The 20,334-nt window shown below is 39.6% G+C and overlaps 1 protein-coding gene across 1 annotated transcript in view; it reads left to right on the forward strand.

Annotated features, from left to right (window-relative positions):
- The first annotated feature begins 2,927 nt into the window (after positions 1-2,927).
- The window catches only part of OLA1 (Obg like ATPase 1), a 95,302-nt gene continuing 77,895 nt past the window's right edge, over positions 2,928-20,334 (forward strand). Inside the window, exons 1-4 of the mRNA XM_082763557.1 lie at positions 2,928-3,056; positions 3,239-3,339; positions 4,914-5,057; positions 12,039-12,166. Coding sequence (XP_082619683.1) covers positions 3,239-3,339; positions 4,914-5,057; positions 12,039-12,166 — 373 coding nt within the window. The 5' untranslated portion in view covers positions 2,928-3,056. The remainder of the gene's footprint in view (positions 3,057-3,238; positions 3,340-4,913; positions 5,058-12,038; positions 12,167-20,334) is intronic.

Below are 20,334 nucleotides of genomic sequence, written 5' to 3' on the forward strand. Positions count from 1 at the left end.
ATGTCTGAATGTTTCTTGTAGTAATCCATTTGCTTCATTCAAGAGCTAAGTAACTAAATGTTAACTTGAATTAGTTGTTGTTGTTATTTTTTTCTTTTTCCTATTGGTAGTGTTAGATTAAAGTAATAGAAAGACTTGCATAAGCATGCTACCACCAAAGACTGACTATTAATGATTACCACTACACTAAGAGGAAAAATCTCTGCATGGATACCATAGTCTTTTTCTCCACCATACTGCAGCAAAATCTTTGGTCACCGAAAAGGAAAATAAGTAGTAACTGCTGTTTTTTTGATATGTAATTCAGAATTAGGCTTTGGAAAACAGTGTCCTTTCTTAGCAAAATAAATAAATAAAAAATCAAGATTATATTCCTTTTATTGTAACTGAGATGATATATAATCTGATGATACTCTCACCTTGACTCCTTCACTCTGGTGGTTTTCCAGTTCTGAGAATTTAATCTTACAAATCTAAAATAGGACATGCTATAAGAACAGTTTTTACTGACATCTCTCCTTCAATTTTCTTAGCAGGCAAACACTTGATGGTGTCTGTCTGTAATGGTTCAGAGGAACAGTCTGAGTTGAAGAAAGTGTCTTTAATTTTTTTTTCAAGAGTCTTGGTCAGACTTCTGTAACATTCTACAACTAATTTTTTGTATATTCTAAATGTTTTGTCTTGTCTTCTTGACATCTAATATATTCCCAGATACAATCTCTCAAGGATTAGTTTGTTATTTATTAAATTGCTGTGCGAGTTGATATAAACAAATCCGGATGTGTTTACAATGGGCATATGCCTCTTGAGCATATGCTGCCTTTACTAATCTAAATAAGCACGAACAAAGACCTGGTAGTATGCCTCACTGCCACTGCTCCTTGAATCCGAAAGGAAAGCTGATGCTCAGTGCATATTCCTGGTATTCTATGTTTCTGGTGCTGCCTGCCCCAGTGCAGGATTGTTGGGTCAGGAAACAGAAGACCAGGAGATCTGAACCTGCATCTCTGCTTGCAGTGAACAGGGTTACTCTTTGTGCCTGATGCTTCCCTTCCCTTCACGTTGTTATTTGCAGAAGGGTTGCAGGGTCTTGGTCATGGTTCCTATACAACCAATAATCACTTCAGAGTGCTCTTAGAGATCACGTTCAATAAAAAAGCCTGTATAGGAGGACATCCTTAAATTATAGCATGACGTATTTTGACAAGACCTATTTAGGTTGAGAGAATTGTTGTTTTCTTGCTGATTTATTTATTTTTGGCTAATTGTTTTAACAGATCTTAGAGGAAGTTAGATGAAAAATGAATTATTCTTCAATTAAAATATTTTAAAGACCCCCCCCCCCCCAGAGCAAATTATACCCTCAACTAAGTATTTGTACTCTTCAAAGTATCAGAATGTGATGTTAGCATAGATTTATGACATGATAAAAAAAAAGTTCTAGACACATAATGCAAGTCTAATCATTATGGACTCTTTTTTTTTTTTTTTGTTGAAAATGATATTATAAAAGTAATTTGATTGGGGAACTGATGATCTTAATGACTTACAGCTAGTTAGCAATCTTCATCCTATCTATAGATTAAAATTATCTCTTTGTTTCTTTGAAACAGCAAATGGAAACATTCTATGTTCTAATAACTGTCAGTGTAGCCCTAAATGTCCTTGCTATGTTACCTAGCACCCTGTAGAAATACCGACTTCTGAAACCAGCCACTTCTTCCCCCAGCTGATCTGAGAGTCAAGTCCAGTCTTGCGTCTGAATACTGGCTGAACAGGCTCTGCGCGCCTGCACTCTCCTTTATAGGACAGCAAAGCTGGTTTTGTAGAGGCATTGCTGAAGCAGCAAAAATACAGGTTATATTAATTATGGTCATCCATTACACTAAAATCCTATTTACAGGTTAAGTGGAACCCTGCATGGAGATAAATTCTTCTAGTACAGCTGTAACTTCTTGCAGGTCCCTGTTACCTCCTGCCTAGCCCAGGCTGTTCAGGCACATTCTGCCAGCCAGAACCAGCTCTGCTGGGACATGGAGACTGGACACTGCGCACCTGCAGCTGGGTGCAGAGCTCTGTTCTCGCCTCCAATGCTGGCTCACTGATTCCTCAGGCTGGTGTTGCACCTCAGACAGCCCCCCTTTTACTTAGTTATTTGTCACCATCCCCTTTCTTTGAGTCTTTGCTGATTTTGGGATGTGTGTTTTCTCCTCCTGGTAGGGATGCCCCAGGTGGCTGGTGCTGCAGGTGTTGGGAGCCCCATGGTCACCAGCCCTAAATGCTGGGATCTGTGTGTCTTGTGGCACACAGCTGTTTCCTCCAGGTGGGTAGGGCTCATCTATGAATGTTCTTTTTTAAACTGGTATATGTACTTTTGCTGGTTTTACTTATAGCACGAGTTGCTGTTATATATACATTGTAATTTATTAAGTAAACACAATTGCATTTGATTGTAATGTATTCAGGTTGTGGTATTTTCTTCCCCAATGATAATCTTCGCTGCCATCAGCATTAGGCGTTATGTTAGACTATGGATTACTGTCCGTGAATGGCTTTGGAAAGGTCACTGGATGTGGTGCAGGGGTTCTGTGAAGTCCAAAAGCTTCAGGAACGTCTTTTTAAGTTGGACAGCCTGAAGTATCAACTTGCAGGCGATCCCACTGCTATCCTCGGAGGTGGAAGTCTCCCGTCCCGCACGCTGCGGTGCCCCCAGCCCGCCTGGATGGCTGCTGGCAGAAGCACGGCGGAGCCGGGACGCGCAGGGCTCTCTCCGTGCTTCCCCGTGCCCGTTCCTGCTCCCTGCCTGCTGGGCCTGCCACGGGCGGCCCCGGGCGCTCGTTGTGGTTCCGGGGCAGCGCGGAGCTCCCGGGCCGCTCCCGGAGCCCCGCCGAGGCCGCCCCGCCCCGCCCCGCTCCGCCGACCTTTCCCCTGGCGGCGGGCACGGCCGATGGGCGGCGCGGCCCCGCCTGTTCCGCCGGCGGCAGCTGCTGGGCCGGCGTGTCCCGGCCGCGTGTCAGGCCGCTCCGCTCCGCTCCCCGCCGGTGCCGTGCCGCGAGGTGAGCCCGGCCGCGTGGGGGCAGCCCCCGCCCCGCCGCCCGTGCCCCCGGGGGCAGGCCGCGCACCGGGCCGGGGCTCCGCGGGCGGCCTCCGGGGGGCTCCCCGCCCCTAGGCGGCTCCGCGGGGCCTTCGCGGCGCTCTGCTGTGCTCTGATCTGCTGTGCTCTGCTCTGCCTCCCCAGATGCCGCCGAAGAAGGCAGGCGACGGGGTGAAGGCGCACCCCATCATCGGCCGGTTCGGGACGTCCCTCAAGATCGGCATCGTCGGGCTGCCCAACGTCGGGTGGGTGGCGGCCGCCTCGTGGGCATGGAGCGGGGCGGGCACGGGCAGGCGGGGCCCTCCTGCGTTATCTGGGGAGGGTGAGGGGCGCGGGGGGGGCCTCACGGGGCAGGGCTCCTGGGGAGCTGGTAAAGACGAGTGTCACGGACGGGGCGGGTGGGGGACAGCAGCTGGAGTCCCCTGGCGTGCTCCTCGGCTGGAGTGCTTCGGGCCTGGCGGAGGAGCCTGTCTTGAGGTGCTTCTGGAGGAGGGTGAGTCCCCTGGAGAGCGCTTGTGGTGGTGATCTGCGTGTCGTGCTCACTAGCAGAACCTCCAGGTGTTCACACACTTACAACCCTTGTGCAATACGATAGCAAAATAAAAGGGAGAAGTAAGGGCAAAGTGGCTGTAAAATGGTACAAAAATAGTATATTTACTATCTCTTTAATGAGATGAAAAAGCACCTTAACCATCACTATCGTATCTTCCATTCTGGTTAACGTTATGAAGTTTTTTGAAAGCTTTCCCTACTTCTTTCTTTTCTGAAAATAAGAAAGAAAACTTTGAACTTGTCTCAAAGCCATAATGAAATGACAAGAAGTCAGTATTTATATCTATTTACTTTTTCAGGGCCTAAGAGAGTTGCACACCAGAAAGGAAATAATTAGTGATAGCAATGGCTAACACATAAATGGAGAAAATAGCATTTGCAGTTATAAAACAACTTTCAAGGACAACTGTGACTGACTTCTGAGCATTTTGGCTGTGTACAGGGACAGCTATCAGACTTCTTTCACCCAGTGGCAGAGAAAGTTTGTAAAACTGAAATTAAAGAAAGAAACCAAACACCTAACAGAGTGTTTGAGGTGGAAGATTCAGGACTTGATTAAGAACTTTCTCTTAGCAATAACTCAGGAGTGGCTATTTTTGGTTTAATAAATGCCAACTAACAAAATAATCTACTGTCCGGTTTAAATGAAATGTGTTTTTTTTTCCCCTAGCAGTTTTACTGACAGTAATTAACACACAAAAAATCTTTGGTGAGTTAAACTGTATGTTCATATGCACAAAAAAATCACTTGAAATCAATTAACTGATGTGACTTGCTTTCTTTGCTACCTTTTCTGTGTTTGGTTGTTGACTTTTATTGCTTAGATACTGAAGATGTGTTAATGCGTAAATAAATCTGAAGAAATAGTATAGTTGTGGAAAAGGCTGATAGGTCTCAGCAAAGCACATTCACTTGAAATACGTTTCAGGCTTCCTGATTGTTTTCTCATTTTATGTTCAAGGAAAATAAGTAGTGGCCAGTAGAGCTGTGTTTTGCTTTTGACCTAGAATTTCTCTGCTGACATGTGCGATACAGTCACTTAGGGGAATTCTTTAGGGCACAGAAGAGAGGTAAACATGGAGTTTTGATGTGACACTCCGTATGTGCATTTGAAAGCATCTTGTACTAGAAACAGTGCAATGGTCACTTGAAGCAGAGGCATAGTTCAGTACTGCATGTGGTTTGGGATAATGTGCTTCTATCCAGCCCTTGTAAATTCTTCTAATTCAAATTTGTTTAAAAAAGTCTTTTTTTTTTTTTTAAACAGGAAATCCACGTTTTTCAATGTATTAACAAAGAGTCAAGCGGCAGCAGAAAACTTCCCGTTCTGTACTATTGATCCAAATGAGAGTCGAGTACCCGTGCCAGATGACAGATTTGACTTCCTGTGTCAGTACCACAAACCTCCGAGGTAACTCAAGTTCTTCGTATTTTTCTTTGTTTAAACAGATGAAATGGTGTTACTGAAACCAAAGTTTGCATAGAAGTTTAATGCAATTACAATGACTTTGTTTTTACTGGTGTCTCTCTTACTATATGAAATGGTATGTATACAAACAGCTGGACTTTGTTTTCCATACGACTCTTGTGCTATGAGTGAGAAGTCTGGGTACTGCTAGTCACTGCTCAGCTTTGTTTCACCTTTGAAGGTAGAGACTCCCAGGTGACTTGGATCTTTTGCAGAGATTTGGAAAATCAACAGTAACAATAGTGGACATACCTAATCTGTGTCATGAGACTGTTCATTTTAAAGTTTTCATCCTGTCTTTTACGTTGTTCAGAATACAATATATGCCATGGTTATTTAGCTACCTTGCAGCTTAACCTGTGCCATCAGTCTTTTAACAGTAATGTTTATGGACAGCCTTTTTCCCGAACTCTCTCTCCTTTTTTTGGGGCTCTGCTATTTGTTGCCTGATACATTCAATTATATTTAGTGCTCTCTCTCTTTCAAATCTTTCCCTGCTCTATAAGTATATTGATTTTGTCACATCTTTGTTTTTTGGTAGTGACTGTTTTCATAGCCTGCTCTATGTGCTCAGTGTGAGAAATGGATTTGTGATTGAAAAGAAAAGTTTAAGGTACTTTCAGAACCCAGAAACTAAAATAGATACTCGTAACTTATTAATTTCAGTTTTCAACTACATGCAGGTGTATCTTGAATAAAGTGAATGTACGTAAATCATAGGGTCAAATTATCATGCATGTCCGTGCTTTTGTTTAACATCTGGGCCTTGAGTTTTCGAGCCAGGTATCTCCCAGCTCAAAAAAGATCACTGACCAAGAATCCATTTGTCACCTTAATTTTCAGGTCCAAACAAGTCGCTTCTATCTGTAATTACTACGTACTTCATAAATACTGAGAAATACACTAATACAGAGTTATTTGTTTAGGTGAATTGTTATAATGTTACATAATTTTTCCTTCCCAAGTGAGCATTAAACAGACTTGTTACTATGTAGACTATACAATAAAGCTGTGCTGAACTTGAGACAAAAACTTTGGTCTGTTGATTGTGCAGAAGTAACAATGTGGCTTATACAATTCACAGTTTTATGTTTGTTTGTTTTTAAGTCTAAATTGTAATAATATCACTGCTTGGCTACATAAACACTCTGTTTCTTCTCATTTAACTATGACTGGCTACTTCTAAATCAGTAGTTGAAGTGACAAAGAGAATGAGCTCTTCCTCCTCACCTTCTTTGGCCATCTCTCTTTAGAAGGAATGCATGGCGTCCCACTCAGAAGCTGTCTGGAGAGAGAACACACAAAACCCCTTTCCTTTAATATTACTGGACATTTTACTGGACATTGTTATTGGATTACTTAAATGGATATGGGGATTAGTGAGTAGCTCCTCTGAATTCTGTTATTATGCTTTTCTCTCTTTAATATTTCACTGTAACAAGCAAAAAAAAAAAAGGCAGTAATTCAGTAGCACAGTAGACTGAGGTAATGCTCCTTGGACTGTTTGTGTTTATCTGGTTGGAACTAACTCAAGGAAAGGTGGCTGTGGTCATGAAGATACACAATTTAATTTACATTTAAATTGTAATTTAAATTCCTTAATTTCTCTTGAATAGTCTTGATTTCTTTCTTCATCTTTATGTAAGATGTACAGTGTTAATTTTCTACGTGTTTAGATTAGTAAAAGTAATCAATCTGTGCATGCAGAAATGTCATATAGACATTAAGTACTCGTTAAGCCAGCCTCATTTGCCCTAATGCCTGAAGATTTTGTCTCGTACAGTTTAAAGCACTGATGTTTTTATTTCCTATATGCTACACTTAGTCACGACAGAACTGCAGTCATTATATGGGGGTAGGAGGGAAGAGGGCTTTGTTGTAAGTAACGTATAACAGGCCAAAGCGATTTTGTCTGGATGCTTGGAGTCCAGCACTCCTGAGAGCCTCTTTGCTTAGCACGAGTAGCAGCCATGCAGAGCGGCAGCAGCCAAAAACCTCTCCTGCCTGCTTGTGCTGGGCTCCCGCAGGTGTGGTGAGCATGACTGGGCCAAGCTGGCAGGCATTGTCACCTGGATGCTGGGAGGACATTGCTTCTGCCAGGGAGGGGTGGGCCCTGCTGCAAGAATAGCACTGGTCTGGGTTGTGGCTGCTCTGCCACCAGAGGAGGAGCGGGGCTCTCCGGGTACTGTTTGTTGCTTGAGGATCCATTCCCATTGCCACAAGATTAAAGCATCCGCTGGAGTGGGGCTGGTGTGCAGTTACCTGCTAGCCCCCACTGACAGCTGGCTGGTGTTACTTACTGGAAATGTAAATGTTTGCAAATAAAATGAATTGTAGGCAACAATTTAGAGGCAATGACATAAAGGTAAAGTTGTGCGTATTAGATCAAGGTGTACTGACTGAACCATGCTCAGTGAAAACTCACGGTTTTTATGTCGTGTTAACATCTAGCTTTTCCAGAGAGGAAAGGTGAGGTTTTGTTTTGTTCTCCTACCTCCATTCCCCCAATATGGGTACTTTCAGGCAAGGCTTGACTGACTAATGATTGAATTAGTTACAGTTTAGCAATTGGAAAAAGATGATCTTTGTTGGAAGATAATCCGTTTAGGAACAAAAGCAGAAATATGTATTCTTCTTCCTGAATCTTAACCAGGTAGGAAACAACGGTATCCACTAATTTTAAAATAGAAAAGGTGTTCATCTTGCCAGGTAGCTCCTGCCTTGAAAATTGGGAATTGAAATCCAGAAACAATTGATCTGTTAACTGCAGGTCATATTTTAACAGAAAAGGATTTTAAAGTCTAGGCGTCTGCTTCCTGCTCTGCTTAAAATCAAATCAGATTATAAGCAGGAATGAGTAAAATATAAGTAATTTGTTTGGTCCATCCTTTCTCAAGTTAGCGGTATTCATTCAATTCCTGGTGTGTTTGCAGCTGTAAGTAGATGCATTGTGTGGCACAGTTGTATTCACGAAACAGCATTTATTGCAACTACAAACATTTCTGTTTAATTTAGGCTGTTTTAAATCTCTCCTGGATGTCTTTTTCAACTTAAATTTTAAAGCAATCCTTGTTATCTCACAGGGGAATAATATGTGAAGTACAACTAGCCCTCTTTAGCTCTAGCATTATCCTTCAGGATCTCTCTTTTTTTTTTTTTTTTTTTTTTTTCAGCAAATTGCCTATAAAAAAAAACCCTATTATGTTGTAGATTGTTAAAATTCATGCATTCAGATCTACAGTGCTCGAGTGGTGGTGACTGAACTAAATCTGAGCAGTAACTTCCATTGTTGTCTGGGTCATAAAAGTCTGGTGTAATATTAAATAAAAGTTCTCTTGACTGTATTGCAGGGTAAGGTATTTGGATACTTGATCAAGTTTTGGAGTAAAAATACTTTAATCATTTGGTGGAAATTGCTTGTTAGATCAGCAGTGGGACTCTTTGACCTCATATGGGGCCTCCTCCAGGTTAAAAAATAGCATTAATGTAAATGAAAACTTCACCTATAATTCCAAAGTGAAGCATGAATAACTTAGCTGGCTGTAACCCTGGTATGTCAGCATCTATAAGAGAATCCCAGTTTTACAGAAAACTTCTGGCCTGAAGCGGCAAGCACACCATGCTGTTAGCATGCTTCTTCTCTGGGTATCGCTCAGTTTGATAACTCTTCAGTGAGATCTGGCTGCTGTAAGTTAACTTGCATGTAAAAAACTTGCCAGCAGTGAATGAAAAATCTTAAGTGGTGGGAGTTTGTGCCACCTTTTCTGCCTGGTGGGAGAGGCAAAATTTGATTAGATGTATTTTGGTGGTGTAATTACTTACTGAGTAGCATACGAGTATGTGTCTCAATCTGAATCTTCTACTTTTTTTTTATAATTTACAAAGGTGAAATTTAATTAGCAGATTTTTTCATTTCTGGTTCCTGTACTGTTAGGTTCAAGTTAGTACCACGGAGAAGATGTTTTTCATGAAATAGTTCTTGTGTAGAAATGACCAGAGTTCATCTGCAGTACCCGGTTTTTCAAAAGATGGTTTCTTTAATTACCTTGTGAGATGTTTTTACCCTGTGAGAACTTCTTGCAAGGTCGACTGCAGTAGCAGTGTTAGTACAATCTCCTGGAAGACGCAGGGACTGTACTGCTCCGTTGTGTTTGGAAATAAGCCGAAAATAATAGTGAGGACAGAGGACTCTGGATTTCTGAGCAGTTCTCACAATGTAGATGGTCATCTGCATTGCTACTTCTTGTAATTTGTGAAGTGTTAACGGATGACTCCTGCTTAAGCTATAGGAATGCTCAGGAAGGAAGTAGAATTTCTCTTTTCTAACAGATTTCAAATGAAAGCTTTTAAAGGAAGAAGAGCCCATACTGGAACCAGGAGTTAGTAACATTTCTTTTTACCAAAGGGAAAAGAATCTGACCTTTTTTTGCTGTGTGGGATCTTGGACCTGGTAGAGCCTGAGTTGAGAGAAGTGTCTTGAACCATTCAGGGAATGAACACAAAGTAAGCGTTACAAGAATCATCACCCAGGCTTGTTGGAAAACTGCTGCATTATGAAATTGGCTGAAGCTTTTGGTTGTCTTTTCAGGGTATCCTGGTGGGTGTGAGATTTCAGTAAACTGCAGTAAATGCTGCAAAGAAATTATTAGGGCATTGTCATTGGAGAAGAATAAAAACACAGGGAGAGAAGCAGCATTTTGGATAGGTATGTTTTAATCTGAAGCCAAAGCTTTAGGTGCATGTTGCCTGCAACATTTTGCAACTAAACACTTAGTTGTACTAAACAATTACTTGGTTGGGCCACCAAGAATGGTGATTGTTTTACTTTGCTTGGGTTGTTAGCTTTTTGATACCCGAGACGAAGATGAGAAAACATCTTGGAAACCCAGCTACTTCGTCTTCAAAGGTCTCTCGCTTGTATTAGCCAACTGTGAAATAAATATGCTGGAGTTTTGCATCCATTGTCTGGCAAATGAGGCCGATTCTGGTGACAGTAGCCGATCTGCATATGAAGGTGTCTGTCCTGCTCTAATGTGCCATCTCTAGCGAAAGTGTGAATTCTGATGGCTTGGCCAGGAAGCTAATCCTGCCGGAATGATTAGAGGCGAGCATCGAAAGAGAACATTTCTAACACTGCCTTTGTTTTTCTTATAGTAAGATTTGAAATTACAATGGAAAAATGCTTTTAAAAAGTATCATTTTTCTGCCTTGCTGCTGACTTAACTTTTTGTCAAAAAGCAACGAATTCTAACAATTCTCTCAGGGAAGTTGCTGCTGTTTCTTGTGAAGGTTTTATTAGCTCTGCACCTCTGTCAGGTGGGAGGAATCAGTAGCTTAATGCATTTATGGAGTTATTGGTTTTTACCTTCAGAATGTGTGTTATTCTTGATAGTTCCTTAATGATGACTGATTAGCTACTTCCATTTGAATTTGTGTACTAGTAATTAAAAAAAAAATCGATAGAATTTTCTAAGAAAACCATAGCGGGACAAAAATGTGAAGCTTTCAAATTTTGTTTACTTCTGAAGGTATTTATAAGAACTATAAGCAACTCATTCTATGTTGTAAACATTTTCTTGCATATTTTCTAATCTCACCCTTTTGAATGTTGTGTTGTATTATGGCTTGTCTCTAATCGCGTCACAAAGGTATTGATGACATGGAATGCATTGTTAAGTTCCCAATTTATTACAGCTGATGGGTATAGTAGTGCTTTGAACTTTACCTTGGTGAAGAAAAAGATTTTGTCCAGATCCTGTACTGTAATGTTTGTTTATTTGGAGGAGGGGAAAAAACAAAACAACAGCAAAACAAAAGCAAGAACAAAAAAAAACCACACATGCACACAAAAAAGAAACACACAAGCACCCCACATTTTTCTTGTGAAGTGTAAGAGGAATATTGAAAACAAAAATGGGATAGACTTCATAGCTTTAGTCACACCCTTTTCATCAACATTACTAGCGCATTTAGTCATGGGCATTAGATTTGGGCATTTTTCATTATACTTGAATGTTAGTAGGACAGTGAAGTGTTGTATTTATCTGAGCATCATGCTAGTGAAATATAGTTGGTGATAATTTACGGTGTTTGGAAATTAAGTACTGTTCCTTTTGTTTATGTATTTTGAAGCCTTCAAGTTGGAAGTCTTGATGCCTGTGGTGTGCTGTTTCTAGTCTTTCGCAAGTGAGGAATTTGCACCATTTTAGCATGGTTTTCTCTCTGCAGTTGTAAATGATGGCATGGTCATTTATGTAGACTGTGCTTTTAGTTGACACATTATCAGAGTTTTAATTGTTGTTTTCCCAAGATGGATTTTGAGAAGTAATTTTGGTTTGAATGTACTTGGTGTAAAATGTCACAGCTGTGTCCATTCAACTCTCAGCTTCATCTAAATTTGTTTTCTGCCTTCTTTCAAATTGTTTGTGTAACCCTGACCACCACTACTACTAGTTAAAACTACTGGTTTTAATCAACACTTCAAAAAATGCCCTTGTCTTCTGACGAAGTTGCTTAACTTACTGAACTAAACAGTAACCTTAGAGGTGAAAACAGCAGAGCGTGATAACCACGTATGAGTTTTATCCCTTTGGTACTATGAAAACTGCTCATTTCAGCATTTCAGGCCTGGTTGGTTATTTGTATAGATGTCATTATGATTCCACATTGTCAAAAAAAAAAAAAAAAAAAAAGTGTTTTCATTTCCCATGAACTATGACAAATTAAAGAATGGTTGTTTTTTTACTCAAGGGAGGAGGGAATCTTGTCTTTTATACATGGCAAGTTAAATGGAGAAGAAAGATACTGTCATGTGCATCTTTTTCTGGAAAAGGGGAATGCATTTTCGTATTCTTAACTTATTTCTGTGCCAAATGTTTTTGCTGATATGCCTCAACAATGAAACTTTCAACTTTTATCTTTCAGCAAAATTCCAGCCTTTCTGAATGTAGTGGATATTGCTGGCCTTGTGAAAGGAGCCCATACTGGCCAAGGCTTAGGAAATGCCTTTTTGTCTCATATTAATGCCTGCGATGGGATCTTTCATCTGATGCGTATGTAAACTCCATTTATATGTTCTACCTGTAGCTTACAGGACAGCACTGTTGTACTTCAAGAACCGTAGAACCAAATATCCATTAAAAAATCACTTCTACCATTCAGCTTAGTCATAAAATTTGGCGATTGCTATCTTACAGTAATGATTTAGATGGTGAGAACCCGTGTTCCCTTGAAGTTGAGATTTGAAGCATATTTATGCAGAGCAGTGAGCTGACATGCCTTTATAGTTAATTACAGGGCTGATGAACAGGTAAGTTGGGTACAATTTGTTGTGCATCAGGAATACCTAGACACAAATTTGGTACGGAATAGTGGTACTCTGGTTTTAAATCAAGTGGAACAAACTTTGGAGGCAAGTGTATTGTGTTCTTAGGCTTTTACTGCTGAAAAATAGGATGTGCTCTGGGGAACCTAGGCCTTTCTCCAAAGTGTTTGCCTGGAAACCATCTTTAAGTAAGTGGGGGGGAGGGTGGTGCAGAATGCATTATCTCACCTTTGAGAACTTGGCCATATGTATATCTAGTACTACTGTTTTCTCCCTAAGTCATATGACATATACTTTGAGTAGAATAGAAAGCCATGGGATAACGATTGCAGCTAAGTAATGACCAGTATTTGAAGTGTTCTGAAAAGGTGAGGACAAATCTTCACTGGGATAAAGTGAAGTAATCTGTTGAATTTCTGCATCACTTCAGGAACTAGATCCATATGTGAAGGTGGTACTAATACATCGATATATTGTAAATGCTCGTGTTAGGACTACCTAACAACCATTGCTACAATTTCCCTAGAAGAAAGGGGAGATCAGTCTCTCCAAATCCATTGCTGTCCTGGGTTTGTAATTATGGTTTTGTCTGGTGCCAGTTAAGAACAAGTGATAACCCGTTTAGACTTGTTCTGTTTCAGTATTTATATCATAGATGCTTGTTATGGAACAAATTGATCCAGTGGAGAAGATGCTTTTTAATGTATATATTGAATAATATTACGTGTTTGTCTCTGACAGCTATTATAAGGGTTAATGCCCTTTGTGCTTTTCTTTGGGGGATTGAAAAAGCAATTGGACCATTCAGATACTTTGTATTCTTCGTATTAAAATCTGTCTCTTAATCTAGTCTTGCATTTACTTGATAAACGTTTCAGTTTCTTTTTGGGATTCTGAAATATAATGGTTGTGAAATGGTTATTGCTCTTTTTCTTCAGTCTTTTGGATCAAAAAAGATACTAGAATCACTTTTTAAATAGCACTTTTTTCATTTTCTTTTTTTTAAATATTAGCCCTCCTCTTATACTGCTCTTGCTAGACACATTTTAGTTAAAATGCCAGCTAGTCGTGAATTGTTGTAAAATTGTATTAATTGCCCATAAACATGAAGATCTTTCCAAAGATCTTTTCCATGCACTTCAAGGTCTGTGTGCCTGAATGTATTGAAGAAAGGTTGGTTAGGCAAACGGCGTTGTGTGTCACCCTGACACTGAGAAGTGTGGCAGACCACGCTCAAGCTGGAGTGCTGCTAGTGTCAGGCTGAGCATGTTGTTATCTACATGAGTTTGGGTTTTAGGCTTACTGGCTGTTATTCGCGTATTCATTACATTTCTCTGAAAAACTAGGAAAGGTAGGTAGTGGTGACTTTGCAGATCTGAAACAAACATAACTTTCATTGTGTGGAATGTGTTAATCCTGACAAGAAAAACTGGATTTCCCATGGTTATAAATAGCTTTTTATCCAGATCTGGGTAGAGTCATTTTGTCTTGGTATTGATGGGCTCCAGTCAAGAGGATTGTCCTTTGCACTGAGTTTGTTTCTTTTAATTTAGGTTTATAGTAGGAAAAGATGCTGATTACATCCTGCTGTGTGGGCTCTCTGTGGACTCCTGGACTGGCTACGGATGTACCAAAGTAGTGCGGTATGAGGTAGCAGGGTGTTGATCTTTTCCTCCTCTTCTGTGATTTGCAGAACTCAGATGCCAGTGGGAATCTTCTGAAAACTTCATGTTCGCTTATTGTCCTAGGAACTTGACTTCAAGAGATGGAGTGAGTGTTACTAACTCCAGCTGCTACCAAAGTAAATGTGTGCTAGACTGGCTTGGGAAACAACAGTTTTTTGTTTGGTTGGTTGTTTTTTGTTTCAGAAAAAAGGCTTTAAAACTAATGCTGTCTACCAGATCACATTATTTGAGTCTCTATGTTATTTTCCCAACAATGAAGATGCTTGGCCATTTATTTTTTTTTTTTTTAAATGTCAGTGTCTGATTCCATAATATAACTTATGGAGCACCTTTATTGCTGCCCTGAAGCACATTATTTTACCGGGTAAAAACAGTTCTTGGACTATAATCAGAGGTAGCAGAGTCAGATGATCCCAAGAATTTACAGGGATGTGTGCCTGGCTGTTCTTCTAGGCTTGGTTCAGTTGGAGTTTTTGCAAAAAGCTCACTCAGGTTGTGTTAATTAAGGTAATGACAGGTGAGGAATTGGGTAGCTAGGAATGGAGAGCGGTTTGAGTGTAATGAGCTTCTGGAATCTCACTGAAGGTACTTTATAGTCCTAGGCTAATGGTTTTGATCCCGTTTTTCTTTATTCACTAAGAATATGTTGAATTTTTGCTTTCTTAAGGACAAAAGGGTCTGTTTGTGGTTTTTAGCTCCCACAACAGGATTCAGTGATGTTTATTCTGTGCTAAGGGAAGGTTTTTGAAGAAGATCATTGCCTATCACTTAGTCCACCGCAGGGCACGTAGGTGAGCTGCAGCTCTAGTGCTCTTAGAATAATTGTGATTAAGTTTCTGTTGAAACTGTGGAAGTTGTGTGTGACATTTACCTACGCTGTTTCTTGCATAAGATAAAGCTAAACAGAAGATTTATGTCTGCTTAATGTGGTACTTTATTTCATTTTGAAAAAGGAAAGTAACTCCACCTTGAAGTGGTTATGGATTTTCAGGCTTCTGATTTCCATATCCTAGATACACTGTTACTTTCACTGGGAGGCATGGTGTTTATGAATTCAAGGAAAATGTTTTTATGTGTAAACTACTCTTCAAATATATATACTGAAGGAGCAGCAATGTGTGAGAACAACATATGGTAGGGTAATAGGAAAAGTAAAGCCAGGTAATGTGTTAGAGAGTACTGCTGTATTTTTGTGTGATTAGTAACAATATGGAGTGGGTTCTCGTAGCTCAGCAAACAAGTTTTCCCATACAGAGTAGAACTGTATGTTTTTCTTTCCTTAAAAACTTACTACAGTTTTTTTTTTTCTAATAAAGTGCACAAACTAAAAATGAATACTTTGAGGTAACCAATTTGATATCAACCTTTGTTTGTTTATTTCAGAGGCTATCCCATTTTTTTTTGAGGGAAATAGGGTTATATTTTATTTTTGGATGAATCAAAGTATGAAAACTTCTGTTCAAGCAGATGTATTCACTTATTATTAGTTGAGTGAACATGGGCTTTAATTCTAAATTTCTTTTTTTTTTTCTGTCCTGGATAATGGCATTTACAACATTAGCACCATGATAACACACACTTTAGACTAGTTAAAACCTTGTTCATCCTCTGAGCTTCATTGTTTTGAAATATTTCTCTCTCAGTTCTGTTTTCCACGTTTCAGGTGGATTTATGGTTTAACTGAGGCAGAAGCATTTTCATGGTGGCATAAGACAGGCTGTTTGAAGGTTGTAATAGTGTTTCTTCCCCAGTTGTATGCCTTCAACTACTTTCAACTTTTATGGCAGATCAGTCACAGGTACTTGTAGAAAATTACTTTCTTTGTAAGGCGGATTAAAAATAGTGACCCTGTCACAAGTGCAAATGTAGGAAACACTCTTAGATAACATTTTAGCAAGGAAATGGAAGTTGTCAATATTTAGTCCCTGCTACGGCTCCATCAAGTTTTGAGTGTTCTGGGTGCTAAGCAGCCAGAGCTTTTGGTGGTTTTGAGCTGCTTCTCCCACTGATACCCCCGGGTCCTAGTTTTCCAGGAAATGTGTTCCACATCCTTCTCTTATTTTTATTTGCTTTAATGAAATCCAGTCTTTCTCTTCAAAGGTACAGAAATTGGAAAGAAATCCATCTGTAAAAATACTTCTCTATGAAATGCTCTGTTCTAATAAATAAAAATGTGGCATTCAATGCCCAGTGCTCTGAGCAGGGTGGGCAGCCCCTGCTTTTATGGAGGGGATGAGGAGCTGCAGCTTGCCCATACCCAACGATCCGTCTGTCCCTTTGGGGCTAGGATGGAGCGGGGAGGGAACAACAGGCCTTCCCCACAACTTTCCCCACAACTTACTCAGAGTAATAACTCCACTGTTTTGCTTTTCTTGTAAAAATAGAAATGGTGATTAAAAAAAAGTATTTAGTTAAAATGGTCATTCTTGTGTCCTTTGAGCTCATTTTTTGACCTTCTGTTTAATTATAATAAAAGAAAAGCATTTTCTGTATAAAGGTGCTAATCTTTCTGTAGCTTTATATACTTGAGGCATGAGGCATTTTTTTCTGTCTTTTTTGAAGAAATCTTACCTACTGCTCGTGGAAGTAGCTGCTATGGAGAGGAGGCATATGATCATATCTCTTAGCCACACTCCATTGCTCCAGCGTTTCAGTGAGCAGAGTATGAGTTGCATTTCAGCTCCTCTGCACGTACATTCAGTGCACTGGGAATCATAGCGGCTTTGTGTTTGCAGCTGTAGCTTGGCTGTGTCGCTTCTGTTAAGCAAGGCTGCTTTCTTATCTTTATGATGTGTCAGAATTCACCTTGAAGTAATTAAACACTATTGTCTTACAGATTTTTTTAATACATTTTGCTTCAGTTTTTCTTAGGATTTTTTCTTTCTGTTAGTAAAACTATTTGATACCCGTTAAAAGTTAAGGTTCCTTGCTTATGTGTACAAACATTTGACTGCTAAGCTATCAGAGTTTGAAACTAACTTCCTGCACACATTAAACTAGTTAGTGTTATACAATCAAGATGTATTCCTGTATGATATTGAGTAGATAACAGTTCTTACTGAATTCTTCTTTGTTATTTGTTAGAGTAAGTAAAGTTGAATAAAATACTTGGAGTAGTTCAATTTAATTAAACTTTGAATTAACTTTCAGTGATTCTGGTATATTAAAGCAAAAAAAATACGAAAGCTTTCAAATTAAAGTTGCAGACACTGCCATGTGAAACATTTTATTGCATTAACTAAAGCTTGTTTTCATGTTTTCATAAAATCTTGTGGGGGCTCTTGATTTTCAGTAAGGCACTGCATAGGAGATTTTTCAAACGCATATTTGTGAAAATAGCATTCCTCTGCCCACTTTTAGCAAAATCCTTGCTGAAACTGAAGTATTTTTTCTTAGCAAGACCATATCTGCATCATGTTTCAATTTTAGAATATCAGATTGGAAAAAAATAACAGGTAATTCATCTTAGGTAATTTGCTGTCTTTCTTTTAATTTTTACTTCTGAGCATTCAGTCCACCACCTTGAAAGGGGAGGGAGAGTACCAGATGTTTCAGGGGATGCATACAAATTTGCTTATCACTAGTTTGTCTTCATATGAAAATATAATGTTTATGTTGTAGGAGAATAGAGTTTTTCAGAGGATGGTTAGCTTTATTTTACTCCAGACTTTTTGTTATAGATGATATGAGCAGAAGCAGCAGAGTGATAGATTTCTTCCCTACTTACAGCAGCTTTTACCTGCAAGCAGAAACTGAGCACATGTGTAACAGCTGCTATCTAAACTTTGTAACCCTGTTGATGCTGTATTTGGTCTGCTGTGGAAAACTGCTGAAACTAATCAGGATTTTCACTTAGGCAAATAAAATTGATACTGGAAGGTCAATAACCTGTTAAGCTAAAGATGGATAGCAGAGGATAAAAATGTCTTAAAGCATTGCAGAGGAATTTTGCAAGATGTCTGTCGTCATTCTTACTTGAGCGTAACATTAGTCTCTCTCTAAGACCTAGGAAGTCACACTGTAAAATCACCCTCATCACCTGTTTTATTACTGTTGTTTGTTTTCTTTTGGTGTGCAAGTATGAACAAAACTTACTATTTGTACCTCAGATCTGCTTGCAGCATGCTCTACTGCTTTGTTTCCCATGGAAGAGTGAGCCTGCTTTCCTAGGCACATGGGTGAGGACTGGAAAAGGTGCTGGAAAACTGTCAACACTCCAGTGAGTTAGCCTTTGTCTTTGCTAATCAGTAAATTAATTATGTCACTGCCGAGTGGAAGCAATAGGCAAGCTTTAAGCTCTCAGGCCAGGTAACTATGTTTTAAAGCAGAGGTAAACTCAAGTGAGAGTTTGAATAGGCTTTATTCTTGAGTTTTGGCACAGTAATTGCTGTTCTTTGAGAGCTGAATAAGCCTCTGGAATACATGGGTATAGGGAACAAAAAACTTATGCACTGCTGAGTGGTGTCCTTTTTAACCCCGATAATGAAATAAATGTCTCCTGAAGAATTTTTTTCTTCAGAAAATGGGAACTGTGAATGTTGGAATGTTTTTGTTACTAAGCAAAAATCCAAAGTTTGTTTTACATTTTGATAGTAGTGTACCTAGGAGGTTTCTTTTCAGTCTCAGTCTCTGCAATATTAGTTAATTACTTATGCTCATTGAGAAGGAAATTTATTGTGCTTAAGTTCTTCTCTAGCCTTTATTACAGTTTAGTGCTGGAATTGTGAGTCTGATGGTTACTGAAGTTACAAAGGATTTTGGAGCCCACTTTGCCATTCATCTAATATATTGTTCCTCTCTACGTCCAATTTCTACTTCTCATCAGAACAGAAGGAAACATTAAAAATTCTTATCTACAGGCTACCACCCTTGTTGGAGTAACACCATCTAATGCCATTCTATTTATAGATGGAACTTGTTAAATTTCCTCAGCAGGGACTTAAAGCTATGACCTTGTAGGCCAGAAACAGGAGAGCTACCTACTGAGCTACAAGGGCAATCTCTCAATTCTGAAGAATACATAAAAAAAAAATAAAAAAATTCTAATATACTGCACTGTGAGTCATAAAGTACTTGACCAGTAACACTCCCCCCGCCTCTCCTGAGAATAAAGACCAGGCAGGTTGTCTTTACTGAGTCATTGCTATTATTTGACCTACAACTACTTTTGTTATAGTTCTGTGTGTCATATGACAGTGCATAATTGATATTTAGGCAATACAGGTGGGATTTCAATTTCCTTTGCAACATTTTAAGGAAATTATCAAGCTGTGACAGTGTTTTGAATGTATTCAGGTGATTGTTTTTCAAATGTTTGCCTCCTTGAGTGGACATGTTTATTGATGCTGTAGTGGACCTTGGCTTTAAGACAGTGATACTTTAGTATTTTGTAAGTTATTTCTTCTTCTCTTTGCCGTGGGGTTTCTGGAAAGCTTGAAGGTAGAAATCCTGCAGTATTTTTTTCTTACTACTATAATATGAAATGCGAAAACCTGTGTTCCTTCAGTTGGAGGAATGTCACCTCAGAAAAGTTAAAATCAAGAATTCCATGTTAGAATTTGGGAATAGAAAAAGACAAGCAGATGGAAGTTGGATCAGCATTACTTTATTAGCTGCAGCAATTGTATCAGAATGGTGAGTGATCTGTAGACTGAGAATATTATAACTTTACATTCAGAAAGTTGCTTTCTCAAAAGAAACAGCAGCTTTTTTTTATTTTTTTAAGTGAAGTTTTCATTAGAACTTTGCAATAGGCTTGTGGAAGCACTTCCCTGTTTCCTAATTTATACAATAGACTTCCCAGACAGAAAGGATGGTTGTGCTCCCTAACCCAGCAGAGGGCATAGACCTGTGCTTGCTTGTGAACCAGCAGAAGCAGTTAGCTGTCAGTGCTCATGGGCTGTTCATCGCTATTCCTTGTCACTGTGGCGAGGGACTGTGTGTGTCGATATCAAATGAATTGGTTTAATTGTTGCTAAGGCTGATGTGAAATGAAGTGGCTTCATAGTAAAACAGACAAGGAGCGCTCACAAAAGTGATCGTGCTGTGTCATCTGGGGGAGTGGTGGCCTCCAGGTGGGGAGAACTGATGCATTGGCTCCTGCTAGATCTGCAAGCACTGTAGTTTTTGTGCCTTGAGGCAGGAGACCAATTCACTCCAAAATCTTTTATAGTCTTCTCCTCAGATAGGTACTAAAATCTAAGATTTTGAA

This window comes from Aythya marila (genome assembly GCF_965140915.1).
Source record: "Aythya marila genome assembly, chromosome: 6".
In the NCBI taxonomy this organism is placed as follows: domain Eukaryota; kingdom Metazoa; phylum Chordata; class Aves; order Anseriformes; family Anatidae; genus Aythya; species Aythya marila.